General features: G+C 31.1%; 7 protein-coding genes across 7 annotated transcripts; 4 read left to right on the forward strand and 3 right to left on the reverse strand.

The window, feature by feature from the left end:
* Window positions 1-3375: 3375 nt before the first annotated feature.
* Window positions 3376-3848, reverse strand: LOC135956036 (cuticle protein 38-like). Its single transcript, XM_065506512.1, has 2 exons — window positions 3812-3848; window positions 3376-3743 (listed from the first exon to the last, which is right to left on the reverse strand). The coding sequence occupies exons 1-2, from the start codon at window positions 3821-3823 to the stop codon at window positions 3429-3431; spliced, it is 327 nt and encodes a 108-aa protein (XP_065362584.1). The 5' UTR covers window positions 3824-3848; the 3' UTR covers window positions 3376-3428.
* A 1135-nt stretch (window positions 3849-4983) lies between these two features.
* Window positions 4984-5380, forward strand: LOC135954138 (cuticle protein 38-like). Its single transcript, XM_065504211.1, has 2 exons — window positions 4984-4995; window positions 5065-5380. Exons 1-2 carry the CDS (start codon window positions 4984-4986, stop codon window positions 5377-5379), a joined length of 327 nt encoding a protein of 108 aa, XP_065360283.1. The 3' UTR covers window position 5380.
* A 2390-nt stretch (window positions 5381-7770) lies between these two features.
* LOC135955150 (cuticle protein 38-like) lies at window positions 7771-8265 on the reverse strand. Its single transcript, XM_065505459.1, has 2 exons — window positions 8210-8265; window positions 7771-8141 (listed from the first exon to the last, which is right to left on the reverse strand). The coding sequence occupies exons 1-2, from the start codon at window positions 8219-8221 to the stop codon at window positions 7827-7829; spliced, it is 327 nt and encodes a 108-aa protein (XP_065361531.1). The 5' UTR covers window positions 8222-8265; the 3' UTR covers window positions 7771-7826.
* Window positions 8266-8709: 444 nt separating this feature from the next.
* On the forward strand, window positions 8710-9156 carry LOC135954140 (cuticle protein 38-like). The gene is made up of 2 exons (XM_065504214.1): window positions 8710-8721; window positions 8792-9156. Exons 1-2 carry the CDS (start codon window positions 8710-8712, stop codon window positions 9104-9106), a joined length of 327 nt encoding a protein of 108 aa, XP_065360286.1. The 3' UTR covers window positions 9107-9156.
* Window positions 9157-13093: 3937 nt separating this feature from the next.
* Window positions 13094-13586, forward strand: LOC135955906 (cuticle protein 38-like). The gene is made up of 2 exons (XM_065506318.1): window positions 13094-13133; window positions 13208-13586. Exons 1-2 carry the CDS (start codon window positions 13122-13124, stop codon window positions 13520-13522), a joined length of 327 nt encoding a protein of 108 aa, XP_065362390.1. The 5' UTR covers window positions 13094-13121; the 3' UTR covers window positions 13523-13586.
* A 2094-nt stretch (window positions 13587-15680) lies between these two features.
* Window positions 15681-16175, forward strand: LOC135955896 (pupal cuticle protein C1B-like). The gene is made up of 2 exons (XM_065506300.1): window positions 15681-15739; window positions 15809-16175. Exons 1-2 carry the CDS (start codon window positions 15728-15730, stop codon window positions 16121-16123), a joined length of 327 nt encoding a protein of 108 aa, XP_065362372.1. The 5' UTR covers window positions 15681-15727; the 3' UTR covers window positions 16124-16175.
* A 1936-nt stretch (window positions 16176-18111) lies between these two features.
* Window positions 18112-18640, reverse strand: LOC135956016 (cuticle protein 38-like). The gene is made up of 2 exons (XM_065506477.1): window positions 18563-18640; window positions 18112-18490 (listed from the first exon to the last, which is right to left on the reverse strand). Exons 1-2 carry the CDS (start codon window positions 18572-18574, stop codon window positions 18176-18178), a joined length of 327 nt encoding a protein of 108 aa, XP_065362549.1. The 5' UTR covers window positions 18575-18640; the 3' UTR covers window positions 18112-18175.
* Between the last annotated feature and the right edge of the window lie 8946 nt (window positions 18641-27586).

A 27586-nucleotide genomic window follows, 5' to 3' on the forward strand; every position in this document is an offset into this window, starting at 1 on the left:
GCATGGAAATACAAAAATAACACATAAAAAATTTGAGAATCTCTCAATTACAGTTCACTTGATATTCGAAAATAACTAACTAATTTTGTATGGGACATACCACTCCAGTGTTCTAATCCCACCCATTTTTAAACCTTTTAAGTAAATATCAAGCTTTACTTTAACTTTCCTTTATAAGGTAGGGGTCATTCCTATTACGCCGATCATGCTTAGCTAAACTTCGAACAGGGAACAGGAATAAATTCGTTTTTAGCTAACCTCCGTATAATGGTAATAAATTGATTAATACCTAGTACCGAGTTTAAATTCTTTTAGAATTATAGTTCTCCAGATATTCAAAATTAATTATTTACTTTGTGCACAACCACAATCCCGACCATTTTCAGCCAATCTGTGTAAAATGGTAAGAGAGTAAAATGTGTGTAATGTAATGTAATGTGTGTAAAATGGTAAGTTTGAAGAACCTTGGAATTATTACTTTCTATGGGAGGTGACTCACATCCTTTTCCGACCTCTCCCATTTTGAGTGCTATGTCATATAATCTAATTCCGTCTATATTCAGCTAAACTCTGCACAGTAATAAGAAATTAATTCGCTAAAAGTTTAAACACTTTTACAATTATAGTTCTACAGATATTCGAAATTAATTATATACTCTGTATAGGGTGTGCCATGCCCACTATTCCAATCCCGAATAATTTCAGCGAAACTATGCAAATTTATAAAAGAGCCATTTAGACTAAGTTTGAAGAATCTTGCAATTATAGTTCACAAAATATTTAGAAATAACTATTTACTTTGTAGTTTCCGTTTTTTACTACCCGTCCCATTTTTCATTAAACTTCATGCAGTGATAAACCGTTGAAAATCGTCACAATTATAGTTCTGCACATATTATAAAATAAAGATTTACTTATCTACAATTACATATTTACCCCCATATGCATAAACAGTTTTTTAAATTTATCAAAGGTTTATAAAACAAATTTTGTTTTATAAATCTTTGATAAATTTAAAAATTGTTTATGCATATGGGAGTTAGAAAATAAAAAAAAAAACACCTTCAAAATATATTTCATGGTGTAATGATATACAAGGTGACATTAATCAAACAGCTGATTATTTTTTTGCTCGAGTTTGTTTACAACTTTAATCTCGTCAAAATTTGTTTTTGCTGTAGTTTGTATACATTATGTCTGTTGTTTTTGACACTATAAAAGTTATTTGTTTTTGTATTGTATTTGTTGCCGTAACGCATACACCTTATAATCATTACGCCATGATATATTTATTAAAGCGAATTTAAATTACTAAAGTCTTCTTCTTTGTGTTCTATAACAACTCTCACTTAAAACAGAGCGAAATCAATACTATTTAATTGTTTCTCCTATTTATTTACAACAACAAATTGAACAAACAAGCATTGCCATGAATGAAATAAACAAGATTGCGACATCGACAATTCCGTTATTTTAGTGTACTCCTTTACTCTTTTTTCGTGACGTCAGCAATGATTGTTTTCTTATGTTTTGAATGTAAAATACTTACTTTTTATATGAAATTTCAAAACAAATAGTGAAAAATAAATAAAAAAATTAATTAAAAATTAAAATGTGGTGTGCAGTCAAAAATTGCAATAATAATAATAACTAGGATCGCCCATTAATAAAGTAAAATATGTCTAACAACATAAAACCTAAAATACATTTTATTTTGTTAAACATAAATAACTTTTAAATATAATTATTGACTTTTCCATTATAAATCACATACAATTTTCATATAATACAATCAGTTTTAGTCAATGTTGACGTCACTGAGCTTAAGAGAATTTTTTAAGAGAGCGAAGGCGCAATCTTGTTTATTTCATTCATGAAGCATTGCTTTGTTTACTTTTTTGCTTAAGGTTCACATGTACACGTTTTTGCATATGTGTTAGTAACATCTTTAAACGTTTATAACTCCTAAAAAAACTGAACCGATTTCAATAAAATATATATTCTGCACTTCTGTGAATAAATCCCTTTAAAATGGTATATTTCTTGCCCAAATTGAATGTATAATAAAAGGGGTCTAAAGAAATCGACTTGCCTATTAATATTATGATTTAGTAGTTTGATGTTTCAGGGAACCATACTAAAATTTATAATTTCGATGAAAATAAAAATGTTTACAGTAACTAAAATATTGTTAAAATTAAATTAAAATGACAATTATATGTGTACGACAACAATATATTGTTATAAAGAACACATTAATTTAAAATAAATTTTTGATGGGAAATATTTGTGATCTTAAATGTCGTTTCCACATAAATGCATTTTAACAAAGTTGTAGGTAATTTTAAGTTTTATACTGATAAAGTGGGTTTTTGTAGGAAAATATTAATGATCTAAAAAATATAATCTTAGTTTTTCACTCAAAAGTTTGGAGATTTATGGCTGATTTATCCATTCCAAATGAAGGTGATTAGCAAATAGTGCCCTTTTTCCATTTAGATGTATAATTGACAAATTAATGCAAATTTTAAAGTTTTTGTTAAAAAAATCGATCATGCATATTAACAAATAGATAATTTTAAAGTAAATTAAAATGCAATGTTTTCCTTTTAGATGATTTTTAAAGGGAAATATTAGAGATCACAAAATAATGTGTTTTTCTCTTTAGACGCATATTAACAAAGTTATGGCTGATTTTAGTTTCTTATTCAAAAAACAAATGTTAAGGGAAATATTGCTGATCCAAAAATACCCTGCTTTTTCCATTTAAACATATATTAACTAAGTTATAGCGAAATTTAGGTTAAAAATCTGTGTCCAATTTTAGTTTTTTACTCAACATAAATTTTAGCTAGTAAATATTGGTGATCATGATTGAAGTAGGTTTCATCATCAATTGCTATGTTTTTACAAAATTGTATCTCAATTTCTTTATCGCTGTTTGATTTATACAATTATATCTGTAACTTTCTAATTGTATACGATATCAGTTTAGCAATTGCTTTTAACACGATTATAACCTACGATAAGAACATTTTTTTATGCGCGCTCCTGGTAGTAATGTTCGCTACTCTTTTAAATATCAAATCTCTTGTTATGCCCTTCCAATAAAAATTAGGAGGCTTTTTCCCCGACATAATTTCTAGCCATATAAACCAGTAAAAGTTCTGAAACTTTTACTATTTTGTATGAAGAATTATTTATATATTTCCGATATGTTTGCATATTCCATCAACTGAACGATATCTGTTTAATTTAATTTTAATTTAAAATGAAATTCTCATCATAATCAATTTTAGTTTATGATCAATTACTGAAACTAATCAGAAATAAAGTTTTTTTTTTGTCTAATAAAGAAAATTACACCAAAACAGATTTTCAGTCTATCACATTTGTTGTTTATTTTAATTCAAATTCAGTTCTCTGATCTACTTCTTCAACAAAAGAGGTGCAGCGAAGGGGGTGGCATAGTGAGCAGCATAAGAAGCACCTACAAAAGGAGCAGCGGCATAGGCAGCAGGGGCGGCGTGAACAACTGGGGCAGCAGCATAAGTGGCAGGGAAGGCAGCAGAGTGAGCGATGTGATGGGCATTGTAGGTGGAGGCATAAGGAGCTACGTAGGAAGCATGACCAACTACAGCGGGAGCAGCGGCATAAGTCAAAGGAGCGGAGTAGGCCAAAGGAGCTACAAGACCGGGCTTAGCGGCGGCAACAGCCAACAAAGCGAAGAAGCAAACAGCGATCTAAAATTAAATTGATTTTCTATTAATAAGAATTTTTTTATAATGATTTAGGATTTATTTCAACTTACGAATTTGAACATTTTTGGTTGAGTTTGGGTTGATTGGTTTGAATGACAATTTGTAATTGTTATTGAGTAGAGTGGGTTTAATGTCTTTTATAGTTTAGTTTAGTTAGTATTTGGTTTTATTTTTAATTTTTATTTGTTTTGATTCATTAATTATGCCGGGCGTGAAGTTATTTTAAGTATTTTTTTTTATTTATTTTGTGTTTAGGGTTTTTTAAACAAGGTAATTCTTTTTTGTTTGTTTATTAAATCTACTGTGAAGGCAAGTGTGAATTATTATTAGGGATTTTCTGAATGTTATATTAATAAATAGTAACAGTAAATTGTTGCTATTTTTATTTTCCTAAAAACTTCAAATAACTTATCCCCCAACAATAAATTTCAGTGAATTTATCAATAATTAGGAATTCAGCACACTAATTCTTAACAAAAAAAACAACATTACTTTTATGCAATAAAATAACATTATTTATAATAATGTGAGTCAGAAAAACCCTTTTGCATATAACATTAAATTAAATTTAAAAAGTTTTTTGAACAATTCTTAAAAATATTTCAATTTATTGAACATTGTTTACAAACGCATTAAGTATTAATATTTTGGTTTATGGCTGGCTATTCATGAATTTATTCATTTATTCTAGAAATATTTTCAGATGGAATTTATGCTTAGAATCTAATTTTCTGACACTTAAGTTAGCTTTCTGCAGTTCTGGGCAGTAAGGTGAATATGCCCAAAACTGAAGAAAATTTAGAAATGACAAATAATGTTTTTTTGTCATATCTAAATAATAAATAACGCTGGGGCATTTAATGTTACCACCGCTTTTCTGTTATATTTTAACTGCTAGGTTTCATAATTTATCAAGTAATAGGTGTATAAAAAGTCTATTTAAATTTTATTTTTCTTGTAATTAAATCAATTTATAAAAACTAATGAGTTCCAAAACATGTTAAAGTGCGTTTCTATCCATAAAATATTTTAATTTGGCCCATTTATCGTACAAACGATTAAAGATTTTATTATGTCACGTTCAGCATTTTAAATACTCCAAAATACTACGTTTAATAACAACAATAGCTGCTTAACTAAAGTATAAAAGACATTAACATCAGCTCAACTATCAACAATTACAAATTGTACAACAATCCTAAACAACTCTAACTAAATCAACATGTTCAAATTCGTAAGTTTTAATATTTTCAAATCCATTATGAAATATTTGATTTTAATAAACGAATTCTTATTATTTTAGATCGCTGTTTGCTTCTTCGCTTTGTTGGCTGTTGCCTCCGCTAAACCCGGTCTTGTAGCTCCCTTGGCCTACTCTGCTCCTTTGACTTATACCGCTGCTCCCGCTGTTGTTGGTCATGCTTCCTATGTAGCTCCTTATGCCTCCACCTACAATGCCCACCATGTTGCTCACTCTGCTGCCTTCCCTGCCGCTTATGCTGCTGCTCCAGTTGTCCATGCCGCCCCTGCTTCTTATGCCGCTGCTCCCTTTGTAGGTGCTTCTTATGCTGCTCATTATGCCACTCCCTTCGCTGCTCCTCTTTTGTTGAAGAAGTAGATCAGAGAACTGAATTTGAATAAATAAACATGAAATGTGATAGACTGAAAATCTGTTTTGGTGTAATTTTCTTTATTAGGCAAAAAAACTGTATTTGTGATTAGTTTTAGAAATGGATCATTAATTAAAATTGATTAACAGATATCGTTCAGTTGAGAGAATATGGAAACATATTGGGAATATTTAAATGATTTTCATACAAAATAGTAAAAGTCTCAGAACATTAAATGCCCCGAAATTATGTCGGGAAAACAAAAACGTGATCCGCTAATCAAGAAAAAGGCTCTTAATTTTTATTGGCAGTTCATAACAAAAGATATGATATTTAAAAGAGTAACGAACATTCCTATCAAGAGCTCGAGTTAAAAGCAAATGCTAAACTGATATTGTATACAATTGGAAAGTTACTGATCGGATTGCATACCAAACAAGAATACAAAATTGAAATACAATTTTATAAAACCATAGTAATTGATGATGAAACCTACTTCAATCATGATCACAAATATTTTCTAGCAAAAATCTCTGTTGAGTAAAAAAACTGAAAAAACCTAAATTCCGCTATAACTTTGTTAATATGCGTTTTTTTGGATAAGAAACTAAATAAAGCCATAACTTTGTTAATATGCATCTAAAATTATTTAGTGATCATCCATATTTCCCTTCAAAAATCGTCTAAATGGAAAACATTGCATTTTTGAGTAAAAATCTAAAATTATTTACAACTCATGTGATCACTCACATTTCTCATCAAAAATCGAATTTTTAATTAAAATCTTAAAATTAGCTTTAATATGTCTATTATACATATAAATGGAAAAAGGGCACTATTTGCTAATCACCTTCATTTTGAATGGATAAATCAGCCATAACTTTGATAATACGTGTATGTGATCTGCCAACTTTTGAGTGAAAAACTAAGATTATTATCTATAAGTTTTTTAATATGCGTGTATGAAAAACAAAATATTTAAAATTACCTACAACGACGACATTTTAAGATCACAAATATTTCCCATCAAAAATTTATTGTAAATTGATGTGTTCTTTATAACAATATATTGTTGTCGTACACATATAATTGTCATTTTAATTTAATTTCAATAATTTTTTATTTACTGTAAACATTTTTATGTTCATCGTATTTATAAATTTGAGTATGGTTCCACGAAACATAATATTATTATTACACAGCTAAAGAATGATAAATATTATGTACAACAATTTAAACTTACAAATAACCATTTAATGTTTAGTTTTTGTATGCGTACTCATAATATGTTTAAGATGCAAACAAAATATGTTTACTTTTAGTAGTATTTTGACGTCACCATTTTTCGAATGCTTTGCATTAGTGTCTATTGTTGGTGTTTGCCTAAGCTATAATATTTTCACAAATAAAATTTGAGTGTCTGTAATTTTCATTCGCTCTATGTTTTATTTGTTTAATATAAATATAATATAATAAACAACAATAAGTTGCAGTGAATTAATCAATAATATTTTAATTGGGAATTTAGTACATTTAAACTAAAACCTATTAAAATTTAAGTTTGTATTCCCAAAAATAACTTTTAATGATAATATGATTTCATTGGATCATTGGGCCATAATATGATTACTTTACTTAATATGTATTATGATTGCTTTGGATCACAATATGATTACTTCAGAACATATTATGATCATGTATAACAATGATATTACGACTTTATTTGATCATAATATGATATTTCATGATACTAATAATGATGATAATAAATTTTAACTACAATCTTATCATAATATGTTGTTCTCAGATTATGTTTACCACAATATAAATACGTCTAAATGAAAAATCAAGTAATATCATAATAAGGAAATAAAATTTTCCTTTTAAAAACAACTTTTTCGATTGATAATCTAAAATTGTCTATAATTTTGTTAAAATGCGTCTAAATGAAAAACGGATATTAAGTATTATGTATTAAAAAACTTGTTTTATACATCCCTTCAAATACTACAGTGATCACGAATAATTCCCTATAAAAATCTATTATAGTTTTTGAGTGAAAGCCTTCAAAAATCATTTTTTTTAGTCAAAACTTAAAATTGGCTATAAATTTGTTAATATGTGTCTCAAGGAAAAAAGGACTTTATTATTAGATCAGCCATATTTCACAGCATAAAACACTCTTAAATGGAAAAAGAACTTTATTTTGGGAGCAACCATATTTTTATTCAAAAATCTTAAAAGGTTTGAAATAACACGGATTTAATTTTTAAGCAACTTTACAAAGTTTTGTTAACAGTCCGATTTTTTTAAGAAAGCAAAACTTTGTAATAAAATATTTTATAAAATCTTGAACCAACAAAACAATTTCCTCACTATTAATAAATTATAAACTCATATTTTTCAGTCTTTCGTAGTTAAATCATTTATTTTAATTCAAATTCAATTCTCTGATCTACTTCTTCAACAAAAGAGGAGCAGCGAAGGGGGTGGCATAGTGAGCAGCATAAGAAGCACCTACAAAGGGAGCAGCGGCATAAGCAGCAGGGGCGGCGTGAACAACTGGGGCAGCAGCATAAGTGGCAGGGAAGGCAGCAGAGTGAGCAATGTGGTGGGCATTGTAGGTGGAGGCATAAGGAGCTACATAGGAAGCATGACCAACAACAGCGGGAGCAGCGGCATATGTCAAAGGAGCTGAGTAGGCCAAAGGAGCTACAAGACCGGGTTTAGCGGCGGCAACAGCCAACAAAGCGAAGAAGCAAACAGCGATCTAAAATAATAAGAATTTGTTTGTTAAAATCAAATATTCTCTAAGGTTGTTGAAATATTAAAACTTACGAATTTGAACATTTTGTTTAAGTTAGAGTTGTTTAGGTTTGTTGTACAATTTGTAATTGTTAATGTTGAAGATAAAGTTAAAGGCTTTTATACTTTAAATTTGTGTGTGAATTTGCTATTCGTATTAAATAATTTAATTAAAGCAATTTATGCTAAACGTGACGCTTAATATTGGTTGGTTTTTTATATGGGCTAAATTTAAATATGCATTTTAACGGTTATTATGTGGACAACTTAAAAATTCGTAATGATATACATTTAATGATTTTATTATGTTTTATTTGTAAGGTTGATCGATAATTCATGATCAGGGCTAAATTATATTAGCAAAATTTTGTTTCTCTTTTATTAATGTTAGAATTTGTTATTGAAATTAACCAAATTATTTACTTAGTCACAAATTCATATAATAATTAACCGTATAAAAGCCTTTAACTTTATCTGTAATATTAACAATTACAAATTGTACAACAAACCTAAACAACTCTAACTTAAACAAAATGTGCAAATTCGTAAGTTTTAATATTTCAGCAATAAATAAAGGATATTTGATTTTAATAAACGAAATTCTTATTATTTTAGATCGCTGTTTGCTTCTTCGCTTTGTTGGCTGTTGCCGCCGCTAAGCCCGGTCTTGTAGCTCCTTTGGCCTACTCTGCTCCTTTGACTTATGCCGCTGCTCCCGCTGTTGTTGGTCATGCTTCCTATGTAGCTCCTTATGCCTCAACCTACAATGCCCACCACATTGCTCACTCTGCTGCCTTCCCCGCCACTTATGCTGCTGCCCCAGTTGTACACGCCGCCCCTGCTGCCTATGCCGCTGCTCCCTTTGTAGGTGCTTCATACGCTGCTCATTATGCCACCCCCTTCGCTGCTCCTCTTTTGTTGAAGAAATAAATCAGAGAATTGAATTTGAATAAATGAATTAATTACGAAAGACTGAACAATTTGTGTTTATAATTTGATGTGTTTCATACCTAATATTTATGAAAATTCTCTATTTAGTTTATGTTTTTGGGAAAAAATCTATGAAATCATTGATATATATTCTTGAGTATTGAGAAGACCACACAGAAATTTAGCAATGGCTACATAAATATGGGGGATTTTACGTCAAGTGAACCAACTTTTAAAATCGATGTCTTCCGATCGGGATGAAATTTACACCAAGGTTAGACTTATTGAATAGTAATTCAGACACAATTTTTCAACAAGATCGGTCCAGAATTCTCTGAGTTGACATTTTGGCCAAACATGTGATTTTTCTCATTATTACCTATTGTTCTTAGCAAAATGTGTTCCAAATAGTTTAGATAGCTGTTTCTTCATTCTTTCGAAAAAAAAAATAAAAAATTTTTAATATTTTTTTTCCGAAATCAAAAACTTTTTTAACTCTTTTTCAAAATGTGCCCTTTTTTTCTTAAAATAAAGCTTAAATATTTTCCTTGAAGACCTATTTGTTCGCTTAGTGGGATGCGAGTTTGATATCTATCAAAAAAAATGGTTTGTAACTCAAAACATGCAATTTTTGACTTTTTTTGCAAAATCAAAAACTTTGTTGACTTTTTTTTCAAAATGGACCCTTTTTTAAATTTTTTTTTTTGCTCAAAAGAAAGCTTGGATATTTTCCTTTCAGACCTATTTGGTCGCTTAGTAAGATGCGAGTGGGATATCTTTCAAAATAAATGTTTTGTAACTCAAAACGTGGAATTTTTCTCTTTTTTTTTTCATAATCGAACATTTTTTCCAAAATGGACCCTTTTTTTAAATTTTTTTGCTCAAAAGAAAGCTTGGGTCTAGTCCTTTAAGATTTATTTGGTCACTTCGTGGGATATATACAGGGACCCGAAATAACTGTTATTTTTTTTTTAAATAAGCAATTGGTTATAGAAAAAATAACTGCAAACAAATAGGTCCCGTAATAACAATTATAAATAACTCAAAAAAGTTTTAGTCTATGATAACCATTATGAAAAATTTAAATTTTTTTAGGTCTTTGATAACCATTATGAAAGATTTATATTTTTTTTGGTCTTCAATAACCATTATGAAAGATTTTTATTTATTTCGGTCTCTGATAACCATTATGAAAGATTTTTATTTTTTTTGGTCTTCAATAACCATTATGAATTATTTTTATTTTTTTGGTCTTTGATAACCATTATAAAAAAATTTTATTTTTTTGGTCTTCGATAGACTACAGTCATTACAAATATTTATACCCTACACCACCATAGTGATATAGCGTATAGTGCCCCAAGGACGAAGTCTATTGAATTTGGTTAAAATCGGTTTATTATTTCTCCTAGCCCCCAAACGATTGTCCTATCTGAAAATAGATAATCCCTCATAAATATCTTAGTTATATAGATATCCAAACCAAATTCAGCACAAATAAGTTTTATATAAGCCGAACTCTCACTACTAAATTTTGTGACGATTTATCCATAATTAGTCATAGCTCCCATACAATGCCCACTTCCGAAAAGCATTTTAACGAGTATAGATTTCTTAAAAAAGTTGGTATTCAAATAAAATATAGCACAAATAACTTTCATATATACAGAAGACATGTCACTTAATTTTATGCCGATTGGTCCATAATTAGTCATAGCTCCCACATATTGCACATTTTAAAAGAAAACTGTTTATAATCATAAATATTCTTGATTCTTATGAAATTCTGAACCAATTTATCTTTCTCTGTCTATTTTAAAATTCAAGAAAACCAGGTCCATGCGACCAAAAAACTTTGTTGGTACTCATAATGTTTACGGAAGACCAAAAAAATAAAAATCTTTAATAATAGTTATCAAAGACCTAAAAAATAAAAATCTTTTATAATGGATATTAAAGACCTAAAAAAATAAAAATCTATCATAATGGTTATTGAAGACCAAATAAAATAAAAATCGTTTATAATGGTTACCAAAGACCAAAATAATATTGGTTATTTTTAACTGTTATTCAGAGACCATTTTTCAAAAATTCTTGATAAACAATTATTTCAGGATTTTTTCCAATATTGGTTATAACAGTTATGTCCCTGGATATATAGCAAAATAAATGTTTTGTAACTCAAGATATACAATATACAAACAAGAAGGGCCCCCTTTTTAAATTTTTTTTGGTCTCGTAGTGGGATGCGAGTGGAATATCTATCAAAATAAATATTTTGTAAGTCAAGACTTACAATTTTTGTGTTAGAACATTTATTTTGATAGATATCCCACTCGCATCCCACTACGAGACCAAAAAGTTCTTAAAGGTCAAATTCTGGACCGATCTTGTTGAAAAATTGTGCCTGAATTACTATACAATAGGTCTAACCTTGGTGTAAATTTCATACCGATCGGAAGACATTGATTTTAAAAGTTGGTTCACTTGAAGTGAATCCCCCATATATAAATTTATAAAATAGTTTTTTACAAAATAAATTTTCAAATTTATTAAAAAGCTTAATTAGGAGTATTTTTTATTATATGTGAATGCTTTATTAACCAAATACATTAACTCCAATTTCTGATTATTTTAGATTTCTATGCCAATGCACTTGACTGACTTTTTTTGGCTTTCTAACGAAATTTTGTTAAAAAATTAACGTGAATACCTCTAAATAATAAATTTTTTTAGACGTCAGTTAATACACGAAATCGTTGTAAAATTTTTTAACATATAACAGGAAATATCTCACCAAAAACTTGGTAAGGACTAGCAATTACTGAGCCATTTATATTTCAATGACTACTTCATACCATCTACATTACTTAGAAGTAGTTTAGTAATGGTTGATATATAATATGATATCTGAGTAGTTGTTTACGAAATTCTGAATTTATTCATAATAAAATTCGTTTATCCATTGATTAAATTAAATCTAATCTACATAAATTTGAACCATTTTTTCTTCAAACGCTACATTTGTCGGCATTTAATGGAGTCTGTAGGGACTGTTGTGGATTGGTCTCCTCCATATGCGACAATTTTGTTTATTAACAAACCCGTTAAGACAAAAATTAGCCTTATCGCTGAATAAAACAGTCGTCTATGAGTTGCGCGTATCGATGATTGATTTTCAAAGAAAATTTGGATAATTTGATAGCGTTGTTCAAGCGTCAATCAATTCATGATGATTTGCCAGAGTATACTGAGCATAAATATCACAAAGTGTGAGCAATATGACAGTTCGTTTGACAGTTAACCCTTTCGTAAGTTCTATCGGGCTTAAAAAACACCCTTTAAATATTTGCTGCTTAATTGAGCATTATGATTGTATCAACCATATATATGGTTAGAGTAACAAGTATATGTTTGTGACAACTATTCATATGATGAAGGACTTAACATATTATGTTGATCTCGGCTTATGTATATCATAATCTGAGAACAACATATTATGATAAAATTATTCATCATATAAATGGTTGTCACAAATATATACTTGTTTACTCTATTTGTATAGAGAATAGGGACAACTAATTTTTGCAAAATTTTATCAAGTCTGCTGAATAATACATATTTATGACTGCCTTCATCTTTTTTGATGGTGGGTATACAAATATCTGTATAAATATATTTCATGATAAAATTGTACAATGTATTCATATCTATTTCAATTAACAGAACATTCACTTTCACACTATTTATGTCATTCAACTTTAACGGTATGAACAGTAGCCACAAATTTTATAGCATCTAGATATGCATCACTAAAAAAATGACAACTACAATTTACTCGTAAACATACAACATTTAAAATAGCTTCGTGTTAAGCATTATTAATGAATATATAAACGTTTGACTAAAATAAATACTAAAAACAAAATATAACTATAAAAGAGTTTAACGCCTCCACTATCATCAACAATTACACATTGTACAACCAACCCAAACCACTCAAACTCAACCAAAAATGTTCAAATTCGTAAGTTGAAATAAATCTTAGATAAATTTAATAAAAATTGTTAGTTAATGTTTAATCTACATATTTAATTTTAGATCGCTGTTTGCTTCTTCGCTTTGTTGGCTGTTGTTGCCGCTAAGCCCGGTCTTGTAGCTCCTTTGGCCTACTCTGCTCCTTTGACTTATGCCGCTGCTCCCGCTGTTGTTGGCCATGCTTCCTATGTTGCTCCTTATGCCTCCACCTACAATGCCCACCATGTTGCTCACTCTGCTGCTTTCCCCGCCGCTTATGCTGCTGCTCCAGTTGTCCATGCCGCCCCTGCTGCTTATGCCGCTGCTCCCTTTGTAGGTGCTTCTTATGCTGCTCACTATGCCACCCCCTTCGCTGCTCCTCTTTTGTTGAAGAAATAGATCAGAGAATTGAATTTGAATTGAAATAAAACTAAAAACGATGATACTTACTTAGACTGGAAAATCTTGTGTGTTTTTATTTATAATTTGCCAAATTTATTAATTTGAAATGGGTTTCAAAGTTGAAGAATACGTATTTCCATAGGATAGATGTTTTCATATGAAAAATAATATTGTTAAAATTTCATATTGTAACTAACTAAACTATTTAGGATTTACACAAACTGTTATTTTGCCATTGCAAAGTGAAAGATTTTAGCATTTAATTTAACAAATATATAATGAAATGCATAGCGAATAATACTAATATCACAATAAGGACCTTAAATCTCCAAAATAAATGTTATGAAGGAAGAAATTTATCCTTAACCTCATGGTGACCTTAGAATTTTCTAAGAGAGTTACATGACAGCTAGGACCAAATATTTTAATATAATCACATCCAAATTTATTAAAATTTTGCTACAAAATGGAAACAAATTCTAGTTTGAACTTTTCAACATTTAGCTAAAAAAGTAATAAACGGTATAGGAATAGCATGATCCGAAATAAGATTTGGTTGATTAGCTACGATTAAGACAAAATTAATGAACAAATCTTTAGAAGAGTTCCAAAAATTTCGTTTAAGAAATTTCCTTTGTTGGGTTTTATAGTTGAAACAAAAAGTCGACTTTTCGATTTTTTAAAAGACCTCTTTCACGTAGTTTTCACTTTTTAAAATTTTTTAATGAATAGACTCTTCGACTTTTGCTATTTATGAAAAATGTAAGCTTTTCCTGGAAAGGGGCGAGAGTGAGGAGATCGAGATGTACAGGAGTAGAAACGAAGTCCGCAAATTCTACCCAAAAGTAAAACATCAAACGAAGGGCATAAAGATAAAGACGGAAATCTAGTGAGAGATACTGAAAGTGAACTCAGGACATGGAAACAACATTTGTTCATATTGTTGGTATCATATGATAGTAGCGACGAAAATACCCTTGAACCAATCATGGTCGACGGTGTCGAATGTACAATACCTTGCCAAAATGAGATTGAGATGGCAATATCCCGACTGAAGAATAACAAAGCTGCAGGTGCCGATGGTTTGCCCGCAGAACTGTTTGAAGCCGGAGGCAACGAGTTGTTAAGGAGTATGCACCGACTTGTTAGAACCATTTGGCTAGAAGAACGCATACCCGAAGACTGGAACCTCAGCGTGTTTTATCCTGTGCATAAGTAAAGAGACAAAACCACATGCTCCTTTACCTTGCATACAAAATTCTATCGAGCATACCCACCATGAAAATATTTGTCGCAGGCCCACATTAGTATTTATATTCTGGGTCTTCGTAGGATTCTAAGATGATCTTGCTATGTCCGTCTGTCTGTTTAAAATACGATAGGGCCCAAACGAAAGAGCTAACTGGCTGAAATTTGGCTCCCTTTTGATAAGGTTTGTTTGCTATTGAAAATGGACAATATCGGTCCATGATTTCACCTAGCCTCATACAAATATGGAAAATAGTCTGAGCAGTCATAAATATATTGATTATGCGCCAATCCTTATAAAATTTTACCCAATTTTTTTCTAAGTACTCAGAAATTATACTGTAAAATCGGGCGACATTTATCCCTATTCTCCATATAAGGTCCTCCTCAGAAAATGAGATGAACATAACATCGAATATAACACTCTTACAGGTTTCTATTGCTGACTCTGCTGCTTTTCTCCTGCTGATTCTGTTATTCCAGTAGTTGTCGAGCTATTGTGGGTTAGATAACACCTTTATCCCAATTGACATTTCCCAAGTTCCTGGTTAAGACTGCTGCTGAATACAAAAAAAAACAAAATTCCTTGTCGCTTCTATTACACTATTTATTTGAGATCTTGTCTGAGTTGAATATTAACAAAACTGTTTAATGTGTAGCTATTCAAATTGAACAGGAATGGATTCCCTGAAGGCGTCTGATTTGAATATCTGAGAATTCAAATATAGTATAGACAACTTTAGAAATTCGTACTCTATCAAGTCCTTCACAAGAAACTGCTGATATACTAGCCTCATATATTCACTTCGTGTCAAGCATAAGTAATGATTTTTTACATTTTTAATTAAAATAAAAACACTTGCATTAAATCATGTATAAAAGAGTTTAACGCCTCCACAATCATCAACAATTACACATTGTACAACCAAACAAAACAACTCAAACTCAAACAAAATGTTCAAATTCGTAAGTTTTAATATTTCAATAACATAAAAGATATTTGATTTTAATAAACAAATTTTTATTTAATTTTAGATCGCTGTCTGCTTCTTTGCTTTGTTGGCTGTTGCCGCCGCTAAACCCGGTCTTGTAGCTCCTTTGGCCTACTCTGCTCCCTTGACTTATGCCGCTGCTCCCGCTGTTGTTGGTCATGCTTCCTACGTAGCTCCTTATGCCTCCACCTACAATGCCCATCACATTGCTCACTCTGCTGCCTTCCCCGCCACTTATACTGCTGCCCCAGTTGTTCACGCCGCCCCTGCTGTTTATGCCGCTGCTCCCTTTGTAGGTGCTTCTTATGCTGCTCATTACGCCACCCCCTTCGCTGCTCCTCTTTTGTTGAAGAAGTAGATCAGAGAATTGAATTTGAATAAATAAACAACAAATGTGATACGATTAAAAATCTGTTTTGGTGTAATTTTCTTTATTAGGCAAAAATTTGTTTATTTCTGATAAGTTTTAGAAATTGACCCTAAACTAAAATGAATTATAATTGGTCAATTCACAAGGTCTCTTGTCCTAATATTTTCCGACTCTGCGATAACAACATTTTTAAACCATTGTGAAATATTAGGACATTATGACAATATGACATGATAAGAGACCTTGTGAATTGACCAAATGTTTTATAACATTGGTGTTTAGGAGCAATTTGGGAAATCTGTTGATTTAGTATTGGATTAATGGGACTGAAATAGATTTATACAAACAGCTGAAAGACAAATTTGTATCACCAACCGTTTGATAACCAAAAAACCTCAATCTTATATCACATAAAATGTCCCAGTAATGTAGAAGATATTCCCTAAACTCCATCTCTTCTACAAAATTCATCTTCATTTTCAACAATCAATTAATTTTGCGAAATTTTTTCTTATATTTTTAGCTTTTATTTTGAAACATTTGTACAAAATAAATTTGTTCAATGCATTGTCCATTGTATTTCCCATTTTTCTGGCAACATATGTATGTATTCCGAGCCAAAAGAACTGCTCATCTTTTGAGGCCAAGAACGAATCATGACAATTTCGGATACTCTGTTCTAAGATGAAGCGTATCCCAGTGAGAGCGTTCTACATCGATCGAAACAAATAGTATTCGGACGGGACACGGTCTGAACTATAAAGCGGGTGAGGCAAAACTTCCCAACCACTTCATTCTAAATAGTTTTTAACAGGTATTGCAACATTTGGCCGATCATTGTCATGATGGAATATTACAGTTTCATGACATTACAGTTTCATATTCTGGGAGTTTTTCGGCCAATGCTCGCTTCAAATGAATCAGTTAAGTTCGGTACAGGAACCCTGTGATGGTCTGGTCAGATTTCAGTAGCTCATAATATAAATAATTACCTTAGCGCCATGCATATTTGTCTTTGGTGTCGATTCGGCTGGTTGGCCGGATTTCACATACGATCTCTTACGCTTCTCGTTATTGTAATGGATCCTTTTTCATCGCAAGTAATGATTCGTTGCAAAAAATATTTTTTTTCAAGGTCTCTCGGCTTTAATTCACATAGTACCCAATTTCCCTGCTTTTGGATGAATCCTACTGCTCGCAAACTTCCTGCTTGAATAGCTCACAATGATTGTGCAAGCTCTTGTTGAGTTTTACAACAATCTTCATGGAGAAATGCCTCAAATTCTTGGACTTCAAACTTTTTTGGCTGGCCTAGGTGATGTCTTTGTCTTCCGTGTCGAAATCACGACTTCTGAACTGTACAAACCATCTATCGTACGTTGAAATCAATGGATTGTATTCACCATAAGCTTTGGTAAGCAATTAGTGTGCTTCAGCGTCATTGTTTTTTAAATTAATGAAGTAAAGCAAAACTTCCCGCATATGATGCTTTGTTGGCACACAATTTTGTAGTTTATACTAAAATTTTCAATAACTAAGTGAGAATAAATGACAGATGTGTACCCTTCAAAATGACATATGTACAATCCGCGCTCAAAAGATACTCCATCTATTGTAAATCCCACATTTTTAAGTCATACAGCCAATGTTTTACAATCAAGAAGGGTTAATATTTGGTCCTAGCATTCATGTACAATTAACTATCTCAGAAAATTCTGTGGTCATCATGGGGTTGAGGATAAATCTGTTTCTTCATAACATTCGTCCTTATTTGTGGCATTAATATTGTTAGCAATGCAATTTGCAATAGCAAAATTACATTTTGTATAAATCCCAAATAGTTTAGTTAGTTTCTGTCTACAATATAATATTTCATATGAAAACATTTAACCTATGAGGAAATACGTATTCATCATGACTTTGAAACCCATTCCAAATTAATTATTTTGGCGAATTATAAATAAAAACACATACGATTTTCCAGTCTAAGTAAGTAACATCGTTTTTAGTTGTATTTCAATTCAAATTCAATTCTCTGATCTACTTCTTCAAGAAAAAAGGAGCAGCGAAGGGGGTGGCAAGAGGAGCAGCATAAGCAGCACCTACAAAGGGAGCGGCGGCATAAGCAGCAGGGGCGGCATGGACAACTGGAGCAGCAGCATAAGCGGCGGGGAAGGCAGCAGAGTGAGCAACATGGTGGGCATTGTAGGTGGAGGCATAAGGAGCCACATATGAAGCATGACCAACAACAGCTGGAGCCGCAGCATAAGTCAAAGGAGCAGAGTAGGCCAAAGGAGCCACAAGACCGGGCTTAGCGGCAGCAACAGCCAACAAAGCGAAGAAGCAAACAGCGATCTAAAATTTAATAAAATTTACATTAATATGGAGTTTATTAAATTGTTTTTTCAAAATTTCTTTAAAACTTACGAATTTGAACATTTTGTTAAAGTTTATGGTTTAATTGACAATTGTTAATTGTTAATGTTGTTGAAAGTGTTAAAGTCTTTTATAGTTTAGAGTTTAGTTTGTGTCGATATTTACACTTTCATTATTTATGCTGAACATGCAGTTGGAATTAATATTGAACTGGCCTGAGTAATTGAAGCAAATATTTTGACAAATATTTACTTTAAATCGTGTGTGTATTAAGGGCCAACAACAAGTTTAATAGTCGGACATATGTACTTGTTTATGTGACAGTAAGTACAAGTGTACTTGTATTTAGTAAGTGAACAGTGGAGGATAAAATTAAATTGTCACCTTTCAGCTTGTCAGCTTGTGCTAAATTACGAAAAAGTTCAAATATCTTGTAAACACATCCGGGTAAATAGTTTGGTACTTTGTTACGGGTGTTCAAGAGGGAAAATTGAACTTGGTACTTTTTATCCTAATGGTACTTTTTTAATATTTTAAATTATTAAAATTATCGACATAAAAGTTAGCTGATGTGCATAAGAGTAAAATTTTAATCAAACATAGGGAGAACTAATGGTAGTTTTTCGATCTTCTAATGGTACTTTTTGAATTTTTTATAATAACCCAGCAAAAACTTTGCTTACCTAGTAAGCCAGCAAGTATAATTGGAGCAAAGCGATAACTACTTATTATTTGACTGAAACACTACTTACCGTTGTTCGAGATTTTTAAAAAATTCAGTGATCATTACAAAAATTCACAAAATTTTTCCTGGGAATGTATATAGAAACATTAAATAGAGCATAAATATATGGTTCTGGGTGAATGAGAATACAAAGGGGAAATTATTGATACTTTATCTTTATTCTTCTTTACAGTTTAAAAAGGAGGATCAGGACAATGGGTGACATTTTTCGACCTTTTTATTTGTCATCATATCTGTATCTTACTTCCGAGAAAACTGTAACATGGCTGACAGTTTCCACATCTCTAGCGCCATAATGACATCGTTTCATGAGCTCGCTGTCCTGTGACATCTGAATGGCAATGGAGTTTAAGGCAGAAGAGTTGAGTCTGTAGAAGCTTAGTGAGAAGAGACTATAGATCTGTATGATTGTCCCTTAGTCAAGGTTTCATAAGTTCTAGTATCGGAATGACAGGCTACCTTTGTCTCTTCAAGCTTTTCGGTTAAAAACAGATGACAGGTACTTAATAAAGCCTCTGTCCTGTAACATCTGAATGTTAATGGAGGTTAAAGCAGTGGTGATACTGGGCACTTTTCGGAATTCATGCTGGTATCGAACTTCTGGCAACTGAGGGTTCTAATATCGGGACGACTACCTTTTTGACTTCAAGCTGTTCCCTAATAGGTTAAAAATTGGTTAAAAGTTGACAGGTTGTCAACTTCCCCCTCTGCGGGGTGTTTCCACATAAGCATGGATATACTGTTGATGTCAATAGCCTCAAATTATTTAGCTGTGTTAATGGTCTCCCCGGCTTCAGTTGGTTTAACCGGTTGTGAAGTTTGGAAACAATCTCTCTCAGGATGCTCAATGAAATGCCGGCAAAACGAAAGCGAGTAACGTTTAGGAACGGATATTGAGGTATCTGCAAACTTAAAAGCTACACTATCCTCCTTATTCATCGGGTTGGAGATAGACCAAACTACAACTTCCAAACTCCTGAACTCAAGTTGCAGTTTTCGGAAATTTCAAACCGGTATCCAATCTAGGTTTATAGTTGTTCTTTGTATATATACTTAGTTACAGACGACCATTTGATAACATAAGTTAGAAAAATTCAAAATAATAGTCCCCATTATTAACCAGACTTTAGATGACCTAGACTGAATCGAATTAGTCTTGAGATCAGGTATAATGCAAAGTACCTTGGCATCAATCTAGATAAAAGATTATCCTGAAATCTGAACATTCAGAACAGGATTAATAAGGCATATTTGGCCTCACAACTCTTGCAAAAGGGCAATTGGTAATAGCTGGGGTATTATGCTGTATTGTATCAATTGGATCTTCAAAGCAGTTGTTGAACCCATCTTGTGGTGGCATGCTTTGGAGAAAGCTATTCACCGGAAGGCAGTTGAACAAGTTATAAGGGGTATTAACATACTGATTTTAAGCTTTACAAGGTCTATTTTCTCTAAGGCACTCTTTACTATTTTGAACTGGTTACCAGTTGATTTCATGGTGATACAAATGACTCCCAATTCTTCTGTGAGACTGATTGCTGGCTATTCGTAGTCTGGTAAGGACCTTGGTCCCTCTAAGATACTGAATTACTATGGGCATTTACATACTCGATTACTGAATCGCAAAACCTTTTTTCGATATGCATTTCCATGTTATAATCCCGAACAGGGGTATATGGCAGCGCGGACTCTTCCGCAATGAGGATGTCATAAGGGGTAATAGGGTCGGTGGAGGTTTCATTGTTGAGAACTTTGAGAACTTTCAGGCGGAAATTACTGTTATTAAACGTGCATCCAATTGGCTGAGGTATTATCGAATAGCTGAAAATATATTTTTATATTTACTGATTGCAAGTCTATCGTTAACGGAATTGCTAGGCTGTAGGTTAACCGAGGAATGCCGGGTATTCCCTAAATGAGATAGCAAGATATTCTAGGATAACACTTATATGGACCCCAGGACACGATGGAAATCAGGGTAATTATATAGCAGATGAATTGGGGGTGCGATGATGGACGAGGAGGTGATCGATCCCTTTTTGGTATTGCCTTTGTTAAATACAAGATGGCTGTACAGCAGAAACTATATAAGACTGCACAAAACAGATTTACCAATTTTAACATCCTGTACTATAACGAGGTCTACTTGGCCCATATATGATACCTGTAGGACGAACCTACTGGAATTCCGTCATGAGCAAATAGGGCTAATTGTTTCCTTTATTACAGGACACTGTATAATTGGAACACATGCTAGAAGACTGGGCCTACGGTATAACAACTACTGCAGAAGCTATCACAATGAAGAAGAGGAGACTGTGTCCGACCTACTCTGCAATTACCCAGCTCTGATAAACTTAAGGGAACATATCCTCGGAATCCCATTTCTATCGTGTTTAGATGAGCTATCAAGGATGAATCTATGACGAAACCACTCATTAGAGAATCTGTTTAGTTCATTTCGAAGACAACGGACGTATTATAAATACCCTGCTGTTTACCTCTGGGGTATCTCAATCGGATCAGTTTCGAATGGAAACAAGTGAGCTGCTTGACGAGTGGCTGCCCGTATATGATGCCGGCAGGATGAACCTACTTATGGAATTCCGTGATGAGCAAATAGGGCTATTACAGGACACTGTATAATTGGAACACATGCTAGAAGACTGGTATAATTGGACCACATGCTAGAAGACAGTATAACGACTACTGTAGAAGCTGTCATAATGAAGATGAGGAGGAGACTGTGTCCGACCTGTTCTGCCATTGCCCAGCTCTGATAAACATAAGGGAACGTATCCTCGGAATCCCATTCCTATCATGTTTAAATGAACTACCAAGTATGAATCTAAGACGAATCCACTCCTTCATTAAAGAATCTGGTTAGTTCATCTCGGAGACAACGGACGTATTATAAATACCCTGCGGAAAGCACCTCTTGGGTATCACAATGAGATCAGTTCGCTGCTTGGCAAATGGCTGCCCATGAAACCTAATCTGATCGGACTTTATTTGTCCTACAGACCAATGTGTGTTGTTTCACTTTTCTTATGAACTGTATGAAATGACAGGTTTTGTTGTACACATAGTAGTTTGTTTGTATGCAAACAAACATTTTAAAACTTTAATTTAAACACTACAAAAGGTCACTTCAAATGGCCTTTAAAAGCTGTAGGTGTAGGAGCAGATGTATTTAAAACACAACTTAAGTTATTCGGCATAAATTAAACAAAATGAAGTTGTAATTGAATAAAGAGCCTAACAGTCTATTTGTCTGATTCTGTCTATGGCTTTGTATTGTATGTACTCGTATGTACATTAAAATATTTCAATTAGAATCCCTTTTTAATTGAACTTAATCGATATTTATAAATGCAAAAGCACAGACTAATAAATATGCATCTAAATATGCAAAAACATGTATGAATGCATTTATGATGCACTTATGTTGTTATACATGCATTTATGAATTAATTTGATATACACACATATGTTCATTATTATGGTGTGTGTGTGTAGCTGTGTGATGGTTTCGAAATCTATAAATGACTTTTCTTAAGTGCATTTTGAAATGCATGAATGAATAGTTAGAAAACAAATATTGAATGCAATGTTGCATTAACACTTGAACACAAACGAAATAATTGGAAAAACAAAAGTGCATATTTCTTTTTAATAAATAGCAATTGGCAATTAAATATTGCTAAATAAAACTTTAAAAACAATTAATTGTGGGTTGTTAGAAGAAAAACTTTAATTAAAAAGAACACTTTTATAAAAAAACAACGAAACCCCCTCCTAATATACTTCTCTTATCACTCCAACTAATATGATCACTGTGTAATCCACGCTGCTGGCTTTTTGCAACTTCATTCCTACTAGAAGCAACCAGCTGCTTCTACCACTGCCCCAGTTATTCTCTCTTCTTTCTTTACTTTATTTCTTGCTTTCTCTCTCTACTTTTATTTTAAGAAATAAATGCATTTTTGCTTCATCAAAACTTTGTCACATTTTCCAACCATTTTTATTACAAATTTCTTATTGAAAGTAAAAGAACAAATAAAACCCCCTTACCCCTTTTAAATAAATAAGCCCTCATTTGTGTTTAATAATACAAATTTCAACAGCATGTTTGCCAGGAATTTACACATGTACTCTTCATATTCTCAAGTGCATGTGTGATGTATTTACAAAATTAACAATTATTAATGTACAAAATTCGAAGTTCAAGTATTTTAATGGTCTCAAGAGGTTGCAATTAAAAAATTACATTTCATACATTTCAGTTTATGGTTATTAAAAAACAATATGAAATGAAAACCAAAAAAACAAACAGGATTGAGCCTTTTAATGGACAAAATACAAAGGCATCATCATCGTCATCGTCAACTCTTTACACACATGAACACCTTAATAATGAGTATTTCCAACGTCATCAGCAACATCATGACGCTGTAATTGCTCTTTTAAGAAGATTAAAAAGTATTATTAATGTTGTACTTAAAGGCTTAATAGATTTTTCAGGTGCAGCTTGTTAGACAATGATTAATCAATTTTTTGCTAAAAAACCTTTACATTTTGAAACATGAATTTCGTTGGAAATTTATCAAAATATAAACTTTTGGGAGACTGATGATCTACGTATCATTCACGAAGTGTCAGCACATCCAGTCAAAGTCAGTTCATAGGTCGTCATTTATGAAGGATGCTAAAAATCGATTTTTGGTATTAAATATGAGTGATCACAGATTGAGCTAGTTTTCCCTAAAATCGCAGTATTTACGAAGTGAACGATTTAAAATATTTGAGTTTTTTTTACTAAAAATTAATTTTTAGTATGAAATATGAGTGATCACAGATTGAGCTAGTTTTCCCTAAAATCGCAGTATTTACAAAGTTATTAACGATTTAAGATATTTGAGTTTTTTTAATCTAAAAATCGATTTGAGGTATGAAGTATGAGTGATCACAGATTGAGCTAGTTTTCCCTAATATCGCAGTATTTACGAAGTTATTAACGATTTAAGATATTTGAGTTTTTTTTTACTAAAAATTAATTTTTGGTATTAAATATGAGTGATCACAGATTGAGCTAGTTTTCCCTCGCAATATTTATGAAGTTATGAACGATTTAAGATAGAGTTTTTTTTACTAAAAATTAATTTTTGGTATTAAATATGAGTGATCACAGAGTGAGCTAGTTTTCCCTAAAATCGCAGTATTTATGAAGTTATTAACGATTTAAGATACTTGAGTTTTTTTTTACTAAAAATTAATTTTTGGTATTAAATATGAGTGATCACAGATTGAGCTAGTTTTCCCTAAAATCACAGTATTTACGAAGTTATGAACGATTTAAGATATTTGAGTTTTTTTAATCTAAAAATCGATTTTTGGTATGAAATATGAGTGATCACAGATTGAGCTAGTTTTCCCTAAAATCGCAGTATTTACGAAGTTATGAATGATTTAAGATATTTGAGTTTTTTTACTAAAATCGATTTTTGGTATGATATATGAGTGATCACAGATTGAGTTAGTTTTCCCTAAAATCGCAGTATTTACAAAGTTATTAATGATTTAAGATATTTGATTTTTTTTTTAACTAAAAATCCATTTTTAGTATGAAATATGAGTGATCACAGATTGAGCTAGTTTTCCCTAAAATCGCAGTATTTACGAAGTTATGAACGATTTAAGATTTAAGATTTGAATTTTTTAAAAAAAAAATCCATTTTAGGTATGATATATCAGTGATCATAGGAGGTAGTTTTCCCTAAAATCGCAGTATTTACGAAGTTATTAACGATTGAAGATATTTGAGTTTTTTTAACTAAAAATCAATTTTTGGTATGAAATATGAGTGATCACAGATTGAGCTAGTTTTCCCTAAAATCGCTGTATTTACGAAGTTATGAACGATTTAAGATTTAAGATTTGAATTTTTTAAAAAAAAAATCCATTTTAGGTATGATATATCAGTGATCATAGGAGGTAGTTTTCCCTAAAATCGCAGTATTTACGAAGTTATTAACGATTTAAGATATTTGAATTTTTTTTTACAAAAAATCAATTTTTGGTATTAAATATGAGTGATTACAGATTGAGCTAGTTTTCCCAAAAATCGCAGTATTTATAAAGTTATTGACGATTTAAGATATTTGAGTTTTTTTTAACTAAAAATCGATTTTTGGTATTAAATAAGAGTGATCACAGATTGAGCTAGTATTTACGAAGTTATTAACGATTTAAGATATTTGAATTTTTTTAATCTAAAAATCGATTTTTGGTATGAAATATGAGTGATCACAGATTGAGCTAGTTTTCCCTAATAATAATATTGGTTTTTTTTTACTAAAAATTAATTTTTGGTATGAAATATGAGTGATCACAGATTGAGCTAGTTTTCCCTAAAATCACAGTATTTACAAAGTTATGAACGATTTAAGATATTTGGGTTTTTTTTACTAAAAATCGATTTTTGGTATGAAATATGAGTGATCACAGATTGAGCTAGTTTTCCCTAAAATCACAGTATTTACGAAGTCTTAACTATTTAAGATATTTGAGTTTATTTGTACTAAAAATCGATTTTTGATATTAAATATGAGTGATCACAGATTGAGCTAGTTTTCCCTAAAATCGCAGTATTTAAGAAGTTATGAACGATTTAAGATATTTGAGTTTTTTTAAAAAAAAAATCGATTTTTGGTATTAAATATGAGTGATCACAGATTGAGCTAGTTTTCCCTAAAATCACAGTATTTATAAAGTTATTAACGATTTAAGATATTTGAGTTTTTTATATTAAAAATCGATTTTTGGTATGAAATATGAGTGATCACAGATTGAGCTAGTTTTACTTAAAATCGCAGTATTTACGAAGTTATTAACGATTTAAGATATTTGAGTTTATTTGTGCTACAAATCGATTTTTGGTATTAAATATGAGTGATCACAGATTGAGCTAGTTTTCCCTAAAATCACAGTATTTACAAAGTTATTAACCAATTAAGATATTTGAGTTTTTTTTAAATAAAAATCGATTTTTGGTATTAAATATGAGTGATCACAGATTGAGCTAGTTTTCCCTAAAATCGCAGTATTTACAAAGTTATTAGCGATTTAAGATATTTGAGTTTTTTATACTAAAAATCGATTTTTGGTATGAAATATGAGTGATCACAGATTGAGCTAGTTTTACTTAAAATCTCAGTATTTACGAAGTTATTAACGATTTAAGATATTTGAGTTTATTTGTGCTACAAATCGAGTTTTGGTATTAAATATGAGTGATCACAGATTGAGCTAGTTTTCCCTAAAATCACAGTATTTACAAAGTTATTAACGATTTAAGATATTTGAGTTTTTTTTAAATAAAAATCGATTTTTGGTATTAAATATGAGTGATCACAGATTGAGCTAGTTTTCCCTAAAATCACAGTATTTACAAAGTTATTAACCAATTAAGATATTTGAGTTTTTTTTAAATAAAAATCGATTTTTGGTATTAAATATGAGTGATCACAGATTGAGCTAGTTTTCCCTAAAATCGCAGTATTTACAAAGTTATTAGCGATTTAAGATATTTGAGTTTTTTATACTAAAAATCGATTTTTGGTATGAAATATGAGTGATCACAGATTGAGCTAGTTTTACTTAAAATCGCAGTATTTACGAAGTTATTAACGATTTAAGATATTTGAGTTTATTTGTGCTACAAATCGATTTTTGGTATTAAATATGAGTGATCACAGATTGAGCTAGTTTTCCCTAAAATCGCAGTATTTACGAAGTTATGAACGATTTCAGATATCTGAGTTTTTTTTTACAAAAAATCAATCTTTGGTATGAAATATGAGTGATCACAGATTGAGCTAGTTTTCCCAAAAATCACAGTATTTACGAAGTTATTAACGATTTAAGATATTTGAGTTTTTTAATCTAAAAATCGATTTTTGGTATGAAATATGAGTGATCACAGATTGAGCTAGTTTTCCCTAAAATCACAGTATTTACGAAGTTATTAACGATTTAAGATATTTGAGTTTTTTTTAAATAAAAATCAGTTTTTGGTATTAAATATGAGTGATCACAGATTGAGCTAGTTTTCCCAAAAATCGCAGTATTTATGAAGTTATGAACGATTTAAGATATTTGAGTTTTTTCTACTAAAAATCAATTTTTGGTATTAAATATGAGTGATCACAGATTGAGCTAGTTTTCCCTAAAATCACAGTATTTACAAAGTTATTAACGATTTAAGATATTTGAGTTTTTTTTAAATAAAGATCGATTTTTGGTATTAAATATGAGTGATCACAGATTGA

This window comes from Calliphora vicina, chromosome 3 (genome assembly GCF_958450345.1).
Source record: "Calliphora vicina chromosome 3, idCalVici1.1, whole genome shotgun sequence".
In the NCBI taxonomy this organism is placed as follows: domain Eukaryota; kingdom Metazoa; phylum Arthropoda; class Insecta; order Diptera; family Calliphoridae; genus Calliphora; species Calliphora vicina.